Source organism: Mus caroli, unplaced genomic scaffold, assembly GCF_978045245.1.
Source record: "Mus caroli unplaced genomic scaffold, Mus_caroli_1 scaffold_19, whole genome shotgun sequence".
NCBI lineage: Eukaryota > Metazoa > Chordata > Mammalia > Rodentia > Muridae > Mus > Mus caroli.
In genome coordinates, this window is record NW_028227274.1 from 32,751,803 (window position 1) to 32,775,302 (window position 23,500).

Here is a 23,500-nt window from a genome sequence, read left to right on the forward strand (position 1 = left end):
TGGACCTTCAGAAGAGCAGTCGGGTGCTCTTACCTGCTGAGCCATCTCACCAGCCCCTCAGCAACACTATTTAGATAAGGCAACACTAATCATCACAGCTCATGAAGCAAGAGTCAGAGGAACTGTTGCCAGTGTAGAATCACAGATGAGATAGATGGTCTATGAGCAGATAGTTTTAAATGCATAGAATGACAGTATAAAGATAGCCTGACCTTTTCAAATGAGTAAAATTACTTGATACCTACATATTTCTCCACATCCATTCTTTCAAGAAGCTGTCTACTGCTCATCTTGCCTGGTAAGTTTTCCAGTTTAAAACAGACTAACTGAAATGCTAAACACTCTATCCAGAGAATGCACCTCACTGCATGACTGATTCCAGAAACCAGGGGAAGCCACATCTCCCTCAGAAGGCCTTTCTTGGTCAGATTCATCACTTAGTCATTAGATGTGGCTTCACTGTCTAAAGGATCAACTCCTGTAGCTTATTCTCATTTCTCACTACTTACTACATGTGGCTGGTCCATTTATTCATTTTACTAAAATAGAAAATATGACCTAAGGGTCTGTTATCATATATATATATATATATATATATATATATATATATATATATATATACACACACACACACACACACACACACACACACACATATATATGAATGAATAGAAATCACAGAACAGGAAAACAGGGCTGAAAACTTCTATATTGGCCAGGGACCAGAAGGGCAAGTATAACCTTTCCTTAAGCCAATTAAGGCAAAGGATTCTAGCTAATGGCAACCCATCCATGCTGCTCACCTGGAAAAGGCGGCCCCTAGCACAAAGGCAGCATACTCCTTCACCAGGGGTTCTGTGCTGTTGAGCCCATTAATCACCACTTGAAGGCCACCAAAGGACAGCAGGTCCTGTGCGTTATCCATCTGCAACAAAAGCATTGCTTAATACAGAACAGCCTGGGGGGTGGGGGAGCATTCGTCTGATAGCAGTTCTTTAACAACTAGCAAAAACAAATGTAAAAGATCGGTGAAGAACAGCAGTGGCTTTCTGAGTAACTAGAAAGGTGCATTAAAACTGCCTAAGTTTTAAAGAAATCTTACATTTGAGAATTTCTCATTCATGCAACACCATTTCTAAGCACCTGCGTGGGAATCCACGGAAACAGCACCTAGCTCTTGCTCATGCCAAACATGTCTCAGAAAATTCTAATGCTGCAATGAGTCACAAAGCTTACTCCAAACATGCAAGCTGTTAACACAAAGAATCTGGCATCATGGTACCACTAAACACTGCTACACGTCCTGTGGATGTCCAAACACAATGGAAGCAGTGGAGGAAAAAAACCCGACTTTTAATTAGAAACTAGGGACTATAAAAGGAGCCCTGCTGATGGGGCAGGTGTGGGGTGACGTGGCGTGGCATGGGGTGTGTGAAGAGGTGGGGGTGTTGGGGGTGGGGTGTGCTACAAGAGTACTAGGAGAGAAGTAACAATATTATCTTTCATGTGGTAAGGCTGACTGAATCTGAGGACATTTATTTTAAAAGTCTGTACAAAAGTCAGTTTCCCAAAGGCTTTGGCCTAGGTCTGTTTCACTAACCATGGCTACATGCCAATAGTGCTGAATATTTTTATCATCATATAACTGATAAGCTGAGTGACTTAAAACAATGAACTCAAGTGATTGTAAAAAGGTCTCATTACAATAAAATCAATACTAAATAATCACAGTGATGTCTTATCCTAGTTTGAGATGACTAGTTAAGTTACTAAACCCTGCATTTGCATATATACATGAAAAGTCAGAATCTTACTGTCACTGCCCCTCAAAGGTGACCTCTTGTCCTTCTGATGCACTGCACAGCTAATCAGGAAGTCTCCGAAGTGAGGGCCCAGCAGCAATGTAATCGGTGCCCACTTTTCTCCTAGAACTCCAAGCTGGTTCCTATCTGACTCTGTCCTTGCTTCTGCCTCCTGACTAGAAAGTAGGACTAAGAGAAAAAGCAAGTGTAAAGCATAGAATCTGACCTTTCCATGCTTTTGGGTGGGCCTGGACTATTTTTAGCACTTGGATGATCACTGTCATACATTTTGATAGGATGTCTACAAAAGCAGGTTTTGCCACCCACTGTTCCAGTGACTAGAAGAGTGAAGAGCATAGAGTTAGGTGTTCAATGATTAACCCTTGAACTGAGGAATAAAAATGTAAACTATTCCCAAAATAAAACCCCACTGTGAATTAAAAAACAAAACAAAACAATCTATAGTGTCAGTGCCAACCCCTGGGCCATGAGAAAGTACCATCCAGTATAAAGTCTGGCTGCCATGGATGATTTTCCTGTCCCAACCTGCCCCATGCAAGGATGGCAGAGCCAAAGCCCAGACAATGAGGGACTCTTAGAATGGGGCACTTTGTGGAAACAACTTTCTTCCTCATACATTTGGCTTTAAAAACTTATCAATTTGTATCTTCTTTGTTCCAGGTTTCCAAGATACAAACTCATTTCTCAAAATTCCATCAGTCCGCACCTGGGATGGCCATTTACCAAAACCGGGCAGAGCAGCTTGCCTTTCTGCTGACCCCAAAGCAACATCGGAGCCTGGGTCTGTTGTAGATGCTACATGTGCACATGACAACATGAGACAGGAATCGCTGGTGTCTCTGTAAACACTGTGAAGGTGCGCTGTCATTATTTGACTGGTAATGAGGAAGAAAAGCTCTGATCCACTCACACACCAAAGCTGGGCTCTCCCCAGAGCTACCCAGAGGATGACAGGCTTAGAGCCAGAACTTTTCTCAGGCTGCCCTCAGGATGGGACAGGAATATAGGAAGAGAAATCATCAGGAACGGAGGGAGGCAACGAGGCTAGCACTGGGAAAATTCAGAGCACTCCCAGATGGTGAGAGAATGGGAATCGGAGGAGGAGAGTTGGGGAAATAATGGAGGAGTCACCAGAGGGAGGCAGATTTCTCTACCCAGGGCAGACAGGCACACAGAGGCCTTCCTCATAAATAACTCACAAACTGTTTCCTACACACAAGGTTTTGCTTTTCACATATCCTGTTTTAATAATTAAAATATGGCTGCAAGGAATCCTTTGGCAGACCCAGTTCAGGATCTTGAAGCCCCTGGCTCTTTAGGCCCCTATTCAGTGAACTTAAGAGTAGGAATCAACTGAAAGTCCTATCTGGAAAAGTTCTATTTGTTTCAAAGTTAGCATTACATCACCCAATTCTCCATCACAACTGGAAAGCAGGATGAGCTATGTATTCTGGAATCTCCCTGAGAAATCACAACTTACCAGGGCACATTAGTACACTTGCCCAAGGCAGTGGCCCAGAACACTGAGGAGGGCACTTTTGCCAATGGAGGGTGTTTGTCCTTTACCAATGGAATGGGTCTATGATGATCTCTGGCTGAGTCTGGTGATGCCCAGGAACTGTACAAGTGGGATGGGATGCCACCCTGAGGATGCCGCTGTCAGATGGGACTGCAGGGGGACATTTTGCTGTTGCTGGGTTATTGGTTATTTTAGGCTTTGTGTAACTCATCCCCTCATAGGCATAAGCTAGTGATTTTAGCCTTTCATGTGAACTAAAGCAAGATGCTTCAGAAAGCTGAGAACTAAAGATCCACCCAAGTACATTAAAAACGAAAAGCATAATAAAAGCTGTCAACAGCAGAGCAAGCGTGAGCTGGCCAATAACCCCTAGAAGCCTTGACCCTTAATCATCTCTAATGGAAAAGCTAGGCAGTGCCTTTTCACCTCAGAAAGGACTAGGAAGGGGAAAGGAAACTCATGCTCATTTTTTTCACCTCGTAAAAGGGTCACAGTCTTGCTTTTTGGGGTCTGAACAGAGGAAGAGGATGAAGAGCCACCCTGTAACCCTGCAGACAGCACAGATGCACTCACCACAAAACCCCAAATGAACAATAATAGGCTTGTTTATGAAGAACAAGGACACTGTGATGGGGTCGGTGGGGTCACTGGGGTTCTAGTCTGCTGGGTAAATATCTCAGACACGGGCGTGGTTATGACTGTACAGCCCTTTGGGCCACCATTCCAACAGCTTCCTATCAGGGCTCTGTGCCCACCCAAGCTCCCCACAGTGCTCAGATTCTCGAAGCAACTGTTGGAGGGGCTGTTTTCACCTCACCTCTGCCACTGGACTCCAGTGCTACTCTTTCCATGGCCCATGAGCTTCCATGGTCTCTTCCTTTGCTCTCAGAGTCTAGGCTCGCTTCCACCTCCTGCCCACCACTTTCTATAATGCTCTCCTTTGTCCTTTTTTTTGTAATTTTATTACCTTTCAAACAAGTATTTGTTAAATCTGCCTCTCTGCTAGAAAATTAGGTCCAATTTTGTTCATAAATGCACGTCAAGCGCCAGCATAGTACCTGGGGCCCAGCGGACTCTCCATAGGGTCACTTGCTGGAAAACGTTGACTTTATAAGCACTGCCTTAGTTTCTCTTCACCTCTCTCTTTTACTCTTCTTGCAAAAGGCACCAGTGTTCTATGAGAAGTACACTGACCAAAAGTCTAAAAGCCTAGACTTTAGGATTAGACTGAACTTTTTACAAATCCTAGCTCTCATTTAGCAGCTGATTGGTCCCCAATAATCACGCCATTTCCTTGAACTCCTCTGTCCTTAATTAAAAAGTGGGAGCTTGCAATTCTCCCTTTGACCCACTGGAGCCCAGGAATGTGAGACCATCCTGGATAAAATAGTGAGACTCCAACTCAAAACAGAAAAACAAACAAACAAACAAACAAACAAAAATTAAGACTAATAATGGTACCTACTCAGGGCACCTATGGAATTGATATATACAAAGCACTGAAGCAGCAGATCGTCTGAAGTGCTCAGTATTAGTATTAGGTATTTGAATGGTTATTTTCTCATTTCAAAACTCAGGACTAAGGGGACAATCACAAAGGGCAAAAGGACATCCCCAGCTTTACCGCTCTGACTCCCCTGTCTGCTTGTCTGAGCTCCAGTCACTCCAATCTTGTCCAGGCCTTCAACCTTACCAACTCACCTCTACCCTAGAGTCTGCGTGCACATAACTTAGTCTGCATGGAAGATTCTAAAACAAGGACTGGTACATTTTTCTAAAGTTCCTAACAATAAGTAAACTTTCTCCAAGTTTCTTTTCTTTTTCCTTTGTTCTTTGTTCCTGAGACAGGGTCTCTCTGTGCATCCCTGGTTGTTCGGGAGTTCACTAGGTAGACCAGTCTGGCCTCAAATTTACAGAGCTCTCCCTGCCTTCCAAGTACGGGGATTAAAGGCATGTGCCACCATGTCCAGCCTCAAATTAAAGTAAGAAAATAAATAAATACAACAATTTTACTATTTTTAGAGATTTTTCACACATATATAACATACTCTGATCATACTAATCCTTTCTCCTTCCACTAATTATTCTGAAATTCACCACCAACCCCTTCTAATTCCATGTCCTTAAAAAAAAATGCCCTACTGAGTCTAATTTGTGCTGCCCATGTGTGCACGGATGTGGGGCCATCCACTGCAGCATGGTCAGCCCACCAGGACACACACCTATAAAGACAACTTCCTCTCCCTCCCTCAGCAGCCATGACTCTCAGTAGTTTCTCAGCTTGGGGTAGGGCTTGTGAGCTCCTCTCCCTCCACACCTGTCTTGTCACCACAGCCCCTGTGGGCTCATGAGTGAGAACAGAATCATGTTATGTTCAGAGGACCCTGTCGCTCCTGCGCTCTCTGTCTTTTGGCTCTCATAGTATTTTTGTCCTCTTTTCCACACTGTTCCCTGGCCGCTGTGGGGAAGGTGAATGGAACTCAGGTGATACGAAGGGGAAATGGGAGGAAAGCTTAAGCAGTAAATATTCTGACTTTGTAACCATGCTCTGTTATAACTGTTTAACTGTACCACTATAGCATGAAAATAACCATAAATACATCAAAAATGAGGGTGACTATCACCATACAACCTTATGTACTAACATAGACATTACACCAGATATTGCCCATGGGCAATGCTGCCATCATCTCCTTAAGAGTTTCTCTTCTTCGTCTAACCAACTCCTGCTCCTTCCTGAGCACTCAGCCTAAGAGTGCAACCCAGGAGAAGCATCCTTATTGATCCTAACTAGTCAGCTTGTTCTACGCTGCCCCGTGATACATCCCCTATTACATGCCCCCATTATGGTTCTAAATTAGCTCACTGTTTGTTAATTTGCTCAGTTGTTCATATTTGCTTCCCCTTCCAGACAGTAAGTAACACAAGATTATGGTAACTTTGTCTTAGTGTTAAAACAAAACAGATTCAAGCAAAAGGTGGGTGGTTGTGCTCTCTTAAGAACAGCTCTAACTGCCCTATGGCCTACATTAAATGTCTGTGCCATGGCAGAGGTAAAACCACTGACGTTGTTTTCTCAGGGTTTAGAGCAGGGGTTTTTGTTTGGGGCTGTTGATTAGAAGTCTGGATTTGCAGGCAAGGAAATACAATAAATACCTGATGGACATAGTACTCAAGATCAAAGAGCGCAGCAACCTTCTCTTCTAGGCTGGAGCTGGAGCTGTTGAACTTGTTTATCAGCCGAACCATAATCTGCATGTCAGTCTCAAGAACAACATTCAGCTCATCAAATTCCTTCTTCAGCTCCTCAATGGGGCGGAAGAGCTTCTTGACTGTGGCCTGTCTCGCCTAAAGAGAACAACAAAGACATGATCAATCCCAGGGGCTGGAGGCATTTCCCTAAGACCCATATAGTGTGCCGTGGATGCCCATCCTTACAAGACCGGGGATCGAATCTGCTGGGATAGAAATACCGACACTTTCCAAGAGACTCAGAGAAAAAGCCACCAGAGTTGGCCCACATAGGGCTCTGCTCTGAAAACACTCGTAAGCCTTTTCCAGGCACACTCATTCAAGTCTGAGAGAATTGAGTCTCTTTGGTGCAACCACTGAGCTCAGGGAAAGCAAGACAAGTTCACTTTCAACCTCTACCCTCACGGGACAGCTGGAGTAGAAGGTAAGAGGATCCACACCATGGCTCTCTGTCTTCCATAGTCAGAATACCCTGGCCTTGCACTACCTGATGGGAAACCCGGATGAAGGAAACTGGGAAAGAGCTGTCAGAACAAGAGCAACTAGGGATGAAGATTAAATCACTGTCATTACTGTCACTCCAACCACAGGTGTACAGTCTGTTCAACTGTTTGAAATGGCTAAATTACTGTATGTACTATACTCCAATCTCAAACAATTTTCTCTCAGTCCTCCCTACCCCACACACACGTATAAAAATCTTTAAAATGAAATTACGTTGGAGGTGAATAAAAGACTTTAATTGGGTATTTTATACATGTGGCACTCTACTTTCTTCCCAATTTTAGTGGATAGTGCTTATAAAGAGAGTCTGAAAGGTTGCAGTGGTTTATGTATCTATCTTACAAGAAAAATTAAAAGGCATGGGTATTTATAAAAAGCAGGATGATGAGCAGTTGTCAGCTCCAAATTACTCATCTATTACCTATGGTTTCTCTCTCTGGTATAAGGATTCTATAGAAACATCAACCAAAGGTATGAATCACCCTCTTTTTAAAAAGATGCTCCAGCAAAGCTATCACATCTAGGAGGTACCACTCTTCTGCTTGGACTAGAACCCCGAGAAATGCTCTTGCAAGTCTCAGGTAGAGCAGTCTGGATGGTAAACAAAGACAACAAAGAGGTCTGGAAAGGCTAAGTCATTTCTTAGAAACAACAAACACATGACCTCTCAGGAGGATCTCTGTGAGTTCAAGGCCAGCCTGGTCTACACAGTGAGTTCCAGGACAGCCAGGGCTACATAGTAAGACCTTGTATTAAAAAAGAACAAGTGACTTCTGCCTCACAGAGATGCAGATTCCTGGTTCTCAAGAAGGCCTGCTAAAGGAAAAGAAAACAACAACAACAACAGGAAGAAAATGTAGTCTGAAATAGCTCATGGGAATTTATAAAAATAGAGTAAAAATATCATATACTCTTTACCCAGCTTTCCCCAACAGTAACATCTTATATAATGATAATATGACATCAACTGCAAGAAAGGACACAGGGGCATGTGACCTTATACTACAATATAAAACTCACACTATACCACCTTTTACATGTACAGATTTGCATGTATACTGAGCGTGTATATGTATTGTTCTATACAGCTTTATCCAGGTTATAGATTTACGTGGCCACCAGTACAATCAAACCCCAGAGCTCTTCTGCTCCTTCTGAGGAAGCCCCTGTTCAAGCTCTTTACAGCTACATCTTGTGCGCCCACTGAGTCCCATCCTGAAGCCCTGATAACCACTGGGTTCTTTTTCCAGCTCTATAATTCTGACATTTGGGGAATGTTATATAAATGGAACCACACAGATTGGCTTTTTTAAGATTGGCATTTTCTTCACTAAGCACAATGCCCTTGAGAGCTAACCCAGTCACTGCAGACATCAAGTGTTCCTTCCTTCCGTCCTCTCTCTTTGCTGACGAGTACTTGATCACATCTGGACAGTAATCATTTACCTGCTTAAGAACAGCCAAGCTGTTTCTAGGTTTTGGCTGTTAGAATAACAATTGCTGACTTATAAGGTAAATATATGTTGTTTCATTAAATCTGTCAAACTGTTTCCCAGAGAGTATATACCGTTTTACATTCCTATAAACTATGTATAAAATATCCCAGTTTAAGTATATCTCCACCAGTATTTAGTGCTATCATCATTTTTTTATCTCCTAGCAAATATTTACTAATATCTCTTTATAGATTTAAGTTGCATTTCTTTTTTTGTTTTGTTTTGTTTTTTGTTTTTTGAGACAAGGTTTCTCTATATAGCCCTGGCTGTCCTGGAACTCACTCTGTAGACCAGGCTGGCCTCGAACTCAGAAATCTGCCTGCCTCTGCCTCCCAAGTGCTGGGATTAAAGGCGTGTGCCACCATGCCTGGCTTAAGTTGCATTTCTATAATGGCTAATGATGCTAAACAGGTTTTCATGGCATATCTGCCTTCCACATAGTCTCTTTGGCAAAATGTTTCCTTTCTCACTTTCTAAGTAGGTTAGTTTTAAACTCTTGGAACTTTGAAGGTTGTTTACCTATGTAGATAAAAGTCCTGTGTTTGGCTGAGTATGTAATTCAGTGGTAGGCTGGGAACTTGAGCAGACTTAGCACAGGCAAAGCTCTAGGGTCAACCCACAACCACACAGTCCTTCCGCTGCATGGGTTTCACATTTCAACTACCATAATAGATTAACTGCAACTATCCTAAGCATTAATTTTAGGACTGAGGATATAGTTTAGTTGGTAGGGTGCTTGCCCAGCATGCACGGGGCCCTGGGTTTGATTCCCAGCACCACATAAGCTAGATATGGTAGCATATACCTGCAGTCCTAGGATTCAGGAAGTACAGACAGGAGGATCAAAGGTCAGAGTCATCCCCAGCTACAGTTTCAGCTTGAGGCCAACTGAGATACATGAGACCCTGTCTCAAAAATAAAACTTAGGGTTAGAGAATGGCCCGGCTGTAAAGAGTGTACACTGGTAGGACATGGTAGAGCTTTTATGGCTCTGTTCAGAAGGCAGAGGCAGGGATCTCTGTGAATTCAAGCCAGCCCAGGCTACATAGTAAGACACTGTCTCAATAAGATTTCATACTGCACCCCATCAAGTGGCTCCCAAGTGCCCCACACCTCCACACAGACACAGACCCACAAGGACAGATCCCCATCACACACAGACACACAGACAGACCCCCACCACACAATGAAGTACTATATTCTCTGTTAGCTTTGGCAATAAGATCTAAAATGAACACAACACACACAAAGCCAAAGGAGATGCTGACAGTGCTCTCTCAGGAGGTGCAGTTTCCTCTGAACACAGATTAGTAAGGTAAGCCAGGCCTGCTGGCACAGCGCTGCAATCTCAGGGAGGCTAAGGAAGGTCCATCGTAAATTCAAGGGGAGCCTTGACTACGGAGTGAATTAAAAGATTAACCTGGGCAACTTCTTGAGAGACTTTTCAAAATTAGCAATGAAGCCAGAGTGGTAGCCCATTCCAGCTCTTGGGAAACTGAGGCCCAGAATAGGAGTTGATGGCTACCTGGGCTAAGTAGTGTGTTTCATACCGGCCTGAATGGAGTGAGGCTCTAGGTTGAGTAACACTAACAAAGCTTTAAGAGGGCTAGACTGAGACTAGCAAGATGGTTCAGTGGATAAAGGCCCTCGTCACCAAGTCCGATGACTCGAGTTCAGTCCTCAGAGCCCAAGGAACCTACAGGATAGAGAGAAAACCAACTTCCAGTCTAAGTCAGCTGTCTGCTGACTTGTGCACATATATACTCACTCTAAATCAGTGGTTCTCACCCTTCCTAATGCTGCAACCCTTTAATAAGAGCTCCTTATGTTGTGGTGACCTGACCCCCAACAATAAAATTATTTTGTTGCTACTTAACTGTAATTGTGCTGCTCTTATGAAACATAACATAAATCTCTGATATGCAGGATATCTGATATGCAACCCCTGTGAAAGGGTCATTAGACACTCCCAAAAGGATCATGACCCACAGGTAGAGAGCTGCTGCACTAAATAAACGTATCTTAAATTTTTAAGGAGGGTTGAAGACGTAGCTCAGTGGTACACATGAGGTGTTAGGTCTGATCTCTAGTACTAAAATCAAGTTAATAAGACAAATTCATAAAGTGATAGAAAGAATAAGTGATACTAGCAAAACCCTTCATGTCAGAGAAACGCAGGTGCCACAATACTGAACACTCGATAGGTAAAACCCTCGAATCTGATCCACACTTAGAAAGGGTGAGCCTCTGCCAAGGCGGAGAGAGGTGCTTGCTTTATGCTAGGCTCCACAATAAAGAGCCAAGCATGGTGGAGACTGCTCACTCTGTTCTTTGGTAAGGGTTTTTGTTTTGTTTTAAATCAAAAAATGAAAACTTTAATTTTCAATGTTTTGGGTTATTTTAAATTACAGTACTAAGTAAATACTGGTATTGCTACTTTTTCATTTCTGTATACATTTATAACACAGGAATTGCTAGCATGTGTGATGCCCTGTGTTCAATTCCCAGTACCATATAAATTGGTGATACTCGCCCACTACTTTAACTCCAGATCTCAGGAGGCACAGACAGGAGGATCAAGAATTCAGTTGGTGACAGAGTCTGAGGACAGACTGACCTTGTCTCAAAAAAAAAAAAAAAATCACTTGTAACATTTAAAAGAACTACAGGAAACTACTGGGATACTAATAGAAATTGCATATATATATCTTACTATGTTGAACCTTCCAATTCGTGTACATAGTATATCTACTTACTGAAGTTTTTGATTTACCTATATCATTGTTCATCAACTCTTAACTTTCAGTATAGATCCTATATTTGCCTTCTTGGCTTTATACCTAAATATTTCACTTTTGGGAGAATATAAATGAACTTTGTTTTATTTCAATTTCCATATATTCATAACTAATATAGAGAAACACAACTGAATTTGTGTTGGATTTTATATCCTGTGGCCTAGCTGAACTCACTAGTTCTAGAAGGGTATTCTGTTTATTAGGTGTTCTCCGAGATTTATACTTGGGTAATCTATGCCATCTGGAGAGAAGGACAGTTGGGGTTATTTTTGCTGGTTTGTGTTTGTTTTCCTTCTCTGGTTTAAATGCCCTTTTTCTCTCCTCTTTGTCTTACTGACTTGGCTTCAACTGCTTTGAGTGAGTGGTCTATTAGTCAGGGTTCTCTAGAGAAACGTAACTTATAGAATGAATCTATCTATGTATTTATATATACATGTTTTTTAAGTACATGTTATATATGAATATGCTTTAAATATATATATATATATATATATATATATATATATATATATATATATATATTAAAGGGGGATTTATTAGAATAGCTTATAGGCTGTGGTCATAGGCAACAACAGTTGGCTATGAACAGAAAGTCCAAGAATCTAGTAGTTCAGTCGACGAGGCTGGATATCTCGGCTGCTCTTCCATATATACAGGAAGCTGGAAGAAGTGAGCTCTAATGCCAGAGAAGGAACGGACTTGCCGGCAAGGGTGAGAGCAAGCAGGCCAAGAGAGAGCCAGCTTCTTTCTCCCAGCAGAAGGTGTGGCCGAGATTGAAGGTGGATCTTCCCATCTCAAAGATCTAGATTACAAGTGGGTCTTCCCACTTCAAATAATTTAAGAAAAAAGTCTCTTACAGGTGTTCCTGGACATTGGGGTTTTAGGTAATTCCAGATGTAGTCAAGTTGACAACCAAGAGCAGCCATTCCTAGTGGTGAGTGAATATTCTTGCTGAGTTCACTGGCACAGTTAGCCTCTTGCTATAAAGTATATTCGATATAGTTTTTTTTTTCCCCATCAATCTCTTTATCAAGTCAAGGAAGGTTCTCGTCCTGGATTTTTTTGAGTTTCCATCATAAACTGGTATTGAATTTCTGTCACATTCTTAATATCTGAATTGATAGATGATGAGGTAATGTTTCTTCTTTAGCTGCGGACTGGTGGTTACACCTATTGGGATTTATGTTTTGTCTGCTTGTTTCTGATTTTGTGGGAATAGAGTCTTGTTGCATAGCTCAGCTGGCCTCAAGTTCACAGCCCTTTGTGCTGGGTACGGGTATGCACTATCATACCAGTCTGACCAGTTCTTGTTACATAGGAAAAAAAATATTTTTGAGGTAGAGTCTTTCTACACAGCCCTTTCTGGAACTCTACATAGATCAAGTTGGCCTTGAACTCAGAGCTCCCTGTGCTTCTGTGTCCTGAGTGCCGGGAATACTGCTGTGTGGCACCCAGCACTCCCAGTGAGAATCAGCTTTCCCTCTCTGTAATAACCCCATTCACTCGGAAAGCTTTATTCCTTTTCTGAGTCACTGAGCTTGACTTGTCACTATCGTATTGGAGATTCCTGCATCTACATTCATGAGGAATGTTATCCTCAAGTTGTGTTTTTGTTTTTTTTTTTAGATATTTATCTCGTTTAGGTAGAAGTATAATACCAGCCTCCTAAAATAGGCGAGGAAACATCACTTCTGCTTCTGTTTTCTACAAGAGGCTGTGTAGAGTTGATGGTAACTACTTTTCAATGTTTGGTAGGTAGTGCCAGGAAAACTATTTAAAACTCAGGAATTCTTTTTTAAAATCATTCTCATGGGCTGGCGAGATAGCTCAGCAGGTAAGAGCACTGACTGCTCCTCCCAAGGTCCTGAGTTCAAATCCCAGCAACCACATGGTGGCTCGTAATGAGATCTGACGCCCTCTTCTGGTGCGTCTGAAGACAGATATAGTGTACTTAAGTATAATAATAAATAAATCATTCTCACTACAAACCAAATGTCCTTGCTGGCTGCAAGGTTCTCCACAGTGTCTCTATGTAGGGAGCACACACTTGATCCCTTGCAGTGCTGGGGACTGGACTGGGAGCGGTGAGTGACTAATCCACTGTTCTACTGCCTAGCTCCATCTTCATATCTGACATATGGGTCTCTCTGTGGCTCAAGGCTGGTCCCACATGTGTGGTCTCCTACCTCTGCCTCTCAAATGCTGGGGGTTGCAGGGTTAGCAGCAACCTAACCACCTGCATTCCTACCTATGTTCAGGCCAATGTGCCTCTCTGCTTCACTGGAGACCTTCTCTGTAATGCAGATGTCTACAGGTATTCTATTCTGATTCCTTTATGAGCAGAGAAAATACTCCATAAATTCAATTGAGATGTGTTCTTAACTCTAGGTTGACAAGTGTTTCTGGTATTCAGCTTTCTCATTTCTTTTCTTTTCTTTTTTAAAGATTTTTTTAAAAAAAGATTTATTTATTTACTTTATGTGTATGAGTACACTGTCACTGTCTTCAGACACACCAGAAGAGGGCATCAGATCTTATTACAGATGGTTGTGAGCCACCATGTGGTTGCTGGGAATTGAACTCAGGACCTCTGGAAGAGCAGTCAGTGTTCTTAACCTCTGAGTCATCTCTCCAGCCCCTCTCACATTCTTTTTCATTTGCTTTTTTAGAAATTCTGAGAAAGGAATATCGAAGTCCCTAAATGTAACTGTAGATTTATTTGTTTCTTCCTTTTAATTCTGTCAGGTTTTGCCTCAAGTATTTGTTGTTGTTGTTGTTTTCGAGACAGGGTTTCTCTGTGTAGCCCTGGCTGTCCTGGAACTCACTCTTTAGACCAGACCGGCCTTGAACTCAGAAATCCTCCTGCCTCTGCCTCCCGGGTGCTAGGATTAAAGGCATGAGCCACAACTACCCCCATGCTACCTCAAGTATTTTGATACAAAAATGAAAAACATTAAGATTTCCATGTGTTTTGGTGACGTAACCTTTTACCATGATGGAATGCTCCTCTTTATCACTGGCCATTCATTGCCTTTTAAAAAGTAATGTTTGTGCAATATACATTCCACTCCTTCATTCGACCCACCTCCTCTATTATTATATTTGAGTGGGTTTCTTATAGCACCCATATATTTGGGTTGTTAAAATTCCATTAAAAAAAACATGCAAAACCAATCCATTTGGTATGTTTTAATTGGCAATATACTTTCCATCTTCTGCTTTCCACCCACCTCCTGTGTTATTATATTTGAGTGGATTGTTTTGTAGGATCCATATATTTGGGTTGTTAAACATCCATTTGGTAAACAAACAACAAAAAGCATAAGAAACACACAAAAATAATTGGTATAGACTACTCACATTGGACGTAATTACTGAAGCATTAGCGCTCAAGTCTGCCATTTCTATTCATTCTGCGGGTGGGTGCCTTTTGTTGCTGGTGGTTTGTTTGGGTTTTGGTATGCTGGGCTGGCAGCCTGTAGTCCAGGCTGGCTTCCTGTGTCTATCTTCCCTGGTCCCTGTCTTTGTTCTTTGATCTTTGCTTACTCTTTTGTCTTCCTATGGCAACATTTTAAAAATAGAAGACCATTGGTCTATCTACAGTGTTTTTGAGTGTATCTTTCTTTAGTTTCACTTTAATATTGATTTTCTAAGTACTACAATATGCCTAAGTAAGCTATGGGCATCCAGATCTTAAACTCTGAGTGAACTATAGAGACTTTGCCTCCAATTCTGTCACCTCCTTCCATAATTGTCTTAAGACATTCTCAATGGGCATCAGGAAATGGATGTCAATAAATTCTTGCTTTTAGAATAAAACATTTTAACGTTCAAAAAGAAGAATCATCTATTTTTCTTGTTTATATTCATTGTTCTTTCTCCCTTCCTGGTGTCCTAAGTTTCCTTCTGTGAATCCTGCCTCCCTGTAGAACAATTTCAGTGGTTCTTTCACTGGCAATAAATTCCTAATTTTCCTTTGTTTGAGAATATAGTGATTTCCCCTTCATTCCTGAAGGACAGAGTATGAGCTATAGAATTTCAAAGAATGGCCCTGTGTCTTTGCACCTGAGGAAAGCATCACACACTGGGCTCCAGCCCCTGTGGCTTTAGATGAAAAACCACCATTCCTCAATCACAGGTCCCTCCTGTGCTGTGTCTCTCCAGTTGTCTTGAGATTTTCTTTTTCTTTTTACTTTTCAGAAGTTTTACTGGGTTATACCGGGATCCCAGGTTCCTCAGTTGATCACAAGGAATCCATTTTATCACCACAGATTTGTGGTTTCATGTCTCCATCAAATATGGTAATTTCTTAGTCAGAATCTGTTCTCAATGTTTTCTTAGTTTTTCTCTCAGTCCCATATTCTTTCTCCTCTGTTCAGAATTCCAATGACATAACTGTGAGATCTTTTGTTGTTGTCCCTCAGGTACTGAACGCTCTCTTCATTTTTTCCTCAATCTATTTTAAATCTACTCAAACGTTATAATCTTATTATCTCTTTTTACTCACTGATTCTTTTCCCTGATACCTATAATCTGTTACTGATCTAATCCAGTGAATTTTAAAATTTTTATTTGTTGTATTTTTCAATTTTACTCAGCACTTCTTAGCTAACTTTCTATGGCTTTGGTTATTCATAGTAACTATGGCACAAACAAATTAAGTAGGAAATTCAATACAATTCCTTCCTTAAAAATATTAATATTTTAATTATATGTATTGTGGGGTGTATATATGCACACATTACACACACTCACACACACACACACCAACGCAGGTGCTCACAGACAGACAGCAGAGGCATCAGGTCCTCTGGAGCTAGAGTTACAGTGGCTGTGAGCTGCATAATATGGCTGCTGGGAACCAAACCTGGGTTCCTCTGCAAAAGCAGGCTTTCTTCTTATCCGCTTACCCTTCCTTCCAGTCCTTTCATCAAAACCAACCAACCAACCAACAAACAGAACCTCCTCAGGGTTTAATTTGCAGATTGTTTTGAGTGGCAAACTCTGATGCCATCTTGCTATTATTTGCCACAGACATCCATCAATACCCTTTGTCTAGTATACACATGCCACACATTCCATCTCCACACCAGGTAAGTTTTATTACAGTATACAGGAACTGTTCTGTTTTACCACAGTATTCTTTAATTTCTTACCTAATTTATGACAAACTTTTATTTTAGGAAAAAATATAGCATATACAGTTCAATATTACCCACAAAAAGTCTTAGAACATATCCCCTTGGTAATAGGTGAACTACTGTAATTCTATGAGGTTTGTGCGATGTATGAATGAAATTGGTCCCCATAGGCTCAAAGGAAGTGGCACTATTTGAAAGGACTAAGAGGCATGGCCTTGTTGGAGGAAGTGTGTCACTGGGGCTGGGCTTTGAGATCCAGAAGTCTAAGTCAGGCCCAGTGGCTCTCTTTCTCCTTCCTGCCATTTCAAGACCAGGATGAAGAACTCTCAGCTCCTTCAGCACCATGTCTGCCTGCACACTGCCATACTTCCCACTCTATGATGATCATGGACTGAACCTCTGAAACTGTAAGCCAGCCTCAATTAATTGTTTGCCTTTATAAGAGTTGTCTTGGTCATGGTGTCTCTTCACAGCAATAGAACATTGACTAAGACTCTTTGTGAGTGTGTGAGTGTGTGTGAGTGTGTGTGTGTGTGTGTGTGTGTGTGTGTGTGTGTGTAGGCTTATAGGCAATTCGGCTAGAATCCTCCCAGGAACCTAGACTAGATTATGTCACTACCACCAGATTCAGGTGGCCTGGCAGTATATAAGAGGACTGAGTACTGGCTATCCCACCCCACGCCCCTCTGTCCCCATGTGTTCCCAGAAACCTTTCTTTATGTCCTGTTTTATGCTCTTCTCTGCCCTTGCCCTCATGACTCTGCTCCTGTCTGTCTGCCTCTACCCCATCTCCAGGTCCTCACTCCCCTCCCTTCCCCCAAACAAACCTCTATTATATCAGGTCTGTCGCATGGCATGATTTCTCAGGGGGACACCTTGGCATGGCCCCGCCAGGAACCCCCAACCGCCACTGCATTAGATTTCATAACAGTGTGGGTGCTGGTCAAATTTTTCTGGACATAAGTGGTTATGTCCAGGACTTATATATAATTTTTAACATTTTTAGATTTATTTTGTCCAAACCAATGCCTGCTCTTCACCCTAGGCTGGGAGGGCAAAAAGCACTTGGCTGTTGTCACTGGATGCAGGACCTTGCGAATGCAAGAACAGCTCCCTCTAATGGCCTCTACTAACACCACCCTTGTAGGGCAACTGATATGCTCATTTTCAAAAATTAATAGTTCCTGCTGTTTGCTCGCTCACCCCACTGACCCTACCACAAAGGGCAGCTTCCTGCTACCACCAGGGACAGATTCCCTATGCAGCTCCACTGATACCTTCTTATCAGAGAGTAGTGAAAAGCCATCTGGGATGCCAGGAAGAGGTATACAAGCTCCCCATTGGGTTTCTGCCCACACCACCCCAGCACCACAGCCAGTCTCTATGCCCAGGAGGAGGTCCTGGCATATGCTCTCTGCTCATTGGCTCCATTCAGGTGGAGCAGAATCCTGACTCAGAACTGCCATTGTGATTAGGTGCAAGTTCACACTCCCCAATCAATTTCTGCTGACACTGGAACAGGAATCAGGATACAGGGCTGCTGCCACCACCAAGAGGGAGGTAGAATTCTAGACTCCCTTGCTCATCTTCTCCTGGATATGAGCATGCATTATGGGGTGGCAGTCAGGGTCCCATGGGCTGGCAGAAGTAGGACAGGTGCTGTCAAAAGCTTTATCTCTGTAGACTACTCCTCTAGCTAGAAAGAAAAAGCTTATTTGCGTGTTTTAGAATGTACTGCTTAAGCCAGGCTTGGCAGCACATGCCAGTATACAGCAGACTGAGGCAGGGGAGCCACATGGGTGAGTCCAGCCTGGGATACAATGCATTCCAGGTCACCCTAAGCCATGCACTGAGAGAGACCCTGCCGATATTTCAGCATGTGAGATTCTCCAGTGTCCGGAGTAGATTATGTAGGGCGAAGACCCAAGAAAGACACTGACATGTCATTCCTAAAGCCCCCAAATCCCTGTCCAATCTGCAACTGCTTCACCACCCTTTAGGAATCTCCATATTGCAGCTACAGTTATAGCTGGGTTTTAGTTATCTTTAGTGGGGACAATAGAAAACATGGCCTTGTCACAGAGTCAAAAGTTTAAAAGTCATGACAGTTTTAAGTCATAATTTTTTTGCATTTATTTACTTAGTGAGTGTATATATGTGTATGTGTACATTCATGTATGCCATAGTATATGTATGTGCACATGTGTACTGGCTGGTTTTGTGTGTCAACTTGACACAAGCTGGAGTTATCACAGAGAAAGGAGCCTCCCTTGAGGAAATGCCTCCATGAGATCCATCTGTAAGGCATTTTATCAATTAGTGATCGTGGGGAGGGCCCCTTGTGAGTTGTGCCATCCCTGGGCTGGTAGTCCTGAGTTTTATAAGAAAGCAAACTGAGCAACCCAGGGGAGGCAAGCCAGTAAGCAGCACCCCTCCATGGCCTCTGCATCAGCTCCTGCCTCCAGGTTCCTGCCCTTTGTGAGTTCCTGTCCTGATTTCCTTTGGTGATGAACAGCAATGTGGACATGTAAGCTGAATAAAGCCTTTCCTCCCCAGCTTGCTTCTTGGTCATGATGTATTGTGCAGGAATAGAAACCCTGACTAAGACAGCACGCATGTATGTAAATCAGAAGACAAACTTGCAGGACTGAACTCAGGTAACCAGGCTCAATGGCAAGCACCTTTCTACACTGAGGCTTTTGGCCAGTCCTGAGACAATGTTTTTTTTTTTTTTTTGAGAAGCAAGAAACTTTATCTAAATTAATTTAACTATCAGTTCAAGAGAATAGATACCCTTCCTCCAGCAAATTTCATGTCAAATCTGAGAAACACAGATATATGGTCACTATCTGACAGGATGTATTTTTGTGCTCAGAGCAAAAGGATCATTGTGTATTTACAAGATAAGATGGACTTAAAAATTAATTAGTTAAAGGTATGTAAGGATCTGTAGCCAAGAGCAGGAGACATACTTTAAAAACAAACAAAAATCCACAAAGCCATTTCAAGTTAATGCGCTTGTCTCGGAGCCAGTGCTGGGAGTGGGCTGAGTCTGTCTAGATCAGTTCCAAGTGAAGGCAGAAGACCCAGGTCCCAGGGCAAAGCTAACACCCTGACTCGGACTCCAGAACCCTGCGTGCTGAGATCGCAAGCAGCAAGGAAGAGGCAGGCGGATGTCTCAACCTAGCAGGTACTAAGGTCTTGCTTTTGTACATTCTGTAGATCCCTTTGCAGAGGGAAACAGATTTTTTAAAAACAGCAATGGAAAACTTATAATCTTTGCCTTTCCATTTTTCAAATCTTTTAAAAATTACTCATGCTTTTCTATGCTAACTAAATTACAAAAAGAAAATATTATTGTCTGAGAAGGGAAATTCAATTGTACTTCCCCAAAAAACAGAGAAATGTAAGGTTAAGTGGGTTTTCATCCACAGAAGATAAGGAACCTGGAACAATTTCTAAGTTCCTTACAGACCTACATGATACCCAGATCAAAGGTGATGCTGGGGAGGTCTAAATCCCTGGCCACAGGCACCGATCTTAAACCTAGGCTCCCAGATACATCTTCTCCTGGCTTCCCCTCTGATGGGTGGCAGGCACGTTTGCTTTTCCTCCCGTCTCCCACTCCCATGGAGTGCGCATCTGTAAGGCAGACTCCCCTGCATCACAACCTCCTTTGTGCTGCAGCTGTCATCCTGCCCCTCCCTCCTTATTTTTAAACTTATACATTTTACTGCTTTATGTATATGAGTGTCTCTCCTGTATGTATGCATGTGCACCATGTGTGTGCCTGCTGCTCACAGAGCTCAGAAGAGAGAACTGAATTCCTTGGGTCTGCAGTTACAAAAGGCTGTGAACAACCATGTGGGTGCTGGGGATCAAGCCAGGGTCCTCTGCAGGAAGCAGCAAGCACTCTTCATTACTGTGAAGTCATAGAACTTGACATAGAAGTCAGCAAAGATCTCATGGGTCTGAAAACACTTCTGGATTCATAGGACCAACAGCAGTCAAGACAGAGATATGAGCCGGGCACGGTGGCACATGCGAGGCAGAGGCAGGTGGATTTCTGAGTTCGAGGCAAGCCTGGTCTACAGAGTGAGTTCCAGGACAGCCAGGGCTACAAAGAGAAACCCTGTCTCGAAAAACAAAACAAAACAAAACAAAACAAAACAAAAAATCTAGATTCCTAGGACTCACAAGATTGAAAGACAAAACAGTCCTCATAAAGTGTGCTCTATCTGTGCACCACAGCATGCACCACCCATAACTCTACAACATAAACATATAAATGTGTTTAAAACATGTTTAAGAGTGAAGGACTATTTTGAACCAACACACAAACTGCCAAGACCTAATGCTGCCCTTTTTAAGATTCTCCTGGTGTTCAAGGAAAAGAGCCAAGAGACAGACCCGGGCAAGAGGGACTGGGAGAAGACAAGCAGGGAGAACCTGGATTACTGAGCACTGTCAAAGAGGATTCTTTCAGGACCACCAGGACTGAACTGGGAATACACAGAAGTGCTGTGTGACAGTCCCTGGGTATTCTGTGAACTCAGGGTCTACCTCAGTAGTATTCCCTCCTCATGTGAGCTGTGTCAGTGAGCCCTCCCAGAAGTTAGGGCACAAATTCTCCAGCTTTCCCTCTTATACCTTAGCCTGTGCAGTGATTTCGGGCTAGGGAAACTGCTGTCATCCTCTTGACCCATCCAGATTCTATGTTTAAAAAACCGGAGGCCCCCAAACGAATACATTTGTGACATTTAAAAAAGACAAAGATTCAGGCTTCTTCCTCTCCTGTCTGTCTTATTTGAAAAAAAAAAAATAAGGTTTGTTTTTATTTTATGTGCATGAGTGTTTTATCTGCAAGCATGTCTGTGTATCACATGTGTGCACTGCCTGCAGAGGCCAGAAGGTGGCATCAGACTTCCCAGAACTGGAGCTAAAAACAGCTGTCATGTGGGTGTTGAAAACTGAACCCAGGTCATCTGCAAGAACAGACAGTGCTTTTAACCACTGAGCCATCTCTCCATTGATCTCTATTTTAAAAACAAAAAACAAAACAAAACAGAGCTTTGTATTGTAGCTCATTGTTAAGTGAGCTCCGGGTAATAATCTCCTCGATTCCACAATTCCTCCAAATAAGGAGAACACTGGATCCTAACCTAAAACAGACACCCAAAAACAAAACCAGAAATGCTCTGCGAAGTTTTTAAAAATAGCATATAAATAGTTTTAATTTGTCATAAATAGCTTCTTAAATTATTTTACAATATTACTATTCCATGCCTACTATAAAAGTTTTCAGGTACAATCATTCTCTCCTGGCAAAACCTAACTAGAAAGACTGTCACATACCAGTTCATCCTTTGAGTTCTCCATCTCGGTCCCCTCCTTGAATTTGGCCAGTGCACTCTTGAGGTCCTGAGATGTGTATGTGTTGGTGTTGATGTCCAGCCTGTCCACAGAGAAGCTGAGAGTCAGAAGGGGTGCACTTCTCCAAGAAAGACAGCAGTTATGAGTGACTGGCACCCAGAGAGAGGAAGCTTGGCCAGGCCAGTTCTAACTCTTAGCATACTGTCAAACCTCTGCCTTAGGGCAGCCAGAATCCAACTTGTTAACTGTAATTGAGCCAAATAAGTTGTTTTTGTTGTTGTTGTTGTTGCTGCTGTTGCTGTTGTTTTCATGAGACAGAAGGAAAAAGCACTGGGCAAACAGAGGCTAACCCTGGAAGCACGTGTCCTAGCAGAGCCCTGAGAAGCAAAGATTTAAGACACAGGAGTAAGAGGTACCCTCGTCTATAATCTTCAGAAACCTGAGACTTCCAAAATGTTCCAGACTTGATTTGACAAACCAACTTGTCTTAGATAATGAAATGGGTAGATTCACACATTAAAGCCAATGTCTGAGCACAGAGGTATATGCCAATCTAACAATGAACATCATCCAGATCTGAGAGACCTAGGAGTAGAACCAACCATCACCTTCTATAGTCATCTTCCAAGAGGCTGGAGTAAAGGAACCAGTGTGGCAGTAAGATCCTTCCACACCCCCCAGAGCTGTTCAGGCTCAGCCAGCATCTGAACCGGAGAAAGCGCATCTTAGGTGGAGTGAACAGAGGCAAGAGCATGAGCTGGGCAGACAAATGGTAGTGCACTGACACAGCCAGACCACAGCTGCGATTAAGTTAAAGACAGAACAGGATGTTTTGTTTATTCACAGCTGATATTGTATTGGTTGAGAGGCAGAGTGCACCGACATTCCAATTCTTCACCCCACCCCCACCCCCCAGACAGGGTTTCTCAGTATAACCAGCCCTGGCTGTCCTGGACTCGTTTTGAAGACCAGGCTGGCCTTGAACTCATAGAGATTTACCTCTGCCTCCCGAGTGCTGGTATTAAAGGTATTCACCACATGCCTGCTGACATTCCAATTCTTAACACATGTGCCTGAACTCTGAAGAGCCACACACTGGTTCTCTTTTAACTTAGACCAGTAATGTTCCAGCCACAAACTTGGCAGGTTTTCCCTAAGACCTCACTTAACAACCAAACACTGATAACCCTCAGTCCCACAGGCTCACAATTTCATGCCACACACAGTACATTCACATTGTCCATCATTCACAGCACATTATCACAACTGTAACAAACATGGGCTTCTCTGACCAGAGACATTACAGTTCTGAGAGGGCAAGGAGCAAGGAAGGAGTGACTTTTAGTAAATGGTTCTACTAGAAACATAAGACCTTAAATAAATCTTAAATATTCTAGACACAAATGCTTGACTAAGACTAAATTGCTGTTTTGTATGCTTTATATTGTAGGATATGAAACTAGTCCCCTCTATGGAATGTTATGGTGACACCTCCCCGCTCCCTGAGATAGTCACAGCCTCTCTTGACTCAGGATCCTGGTATTTTCAGGTTATACCATCCTCATCTTCATCCTCCTCCTCATCATCATCATCA

At 42.6% G+C, this 23,500-nt stretch overlaps 1 protein-coding gene across 2 annotated transcripts in view; it reads right to left on the reverse strand.

Moving 5' to 3' along the window:
- Positions 1-23,500, reverse strand: part of Sil1 (SIL1 nucleotide exchange factor) — a 236,064-nt gene that overhangs the window by 50,933 nt on the left and 161,631 nt on the right. For both annotated transcript variants that reach the window (XM_021150502.2, XM_021150503.3), the window contains 3 exons: positions 21,889-21,988; positions 6,499-6,690; positions 804-925 (listed from right to left, as the gene is read on the reverse strand). In XM_021150502.2, the coding sequence (XP_021006161.1) occupies positions 804-925; positions 6,499-6,690; positions 21,889-21,988 (414 nt within the window). The remainder of the gene's footprint in view (positions 1-803; positions 926-6,498; positions 6,691-21,888; positions 21,989-23,500) is intronic.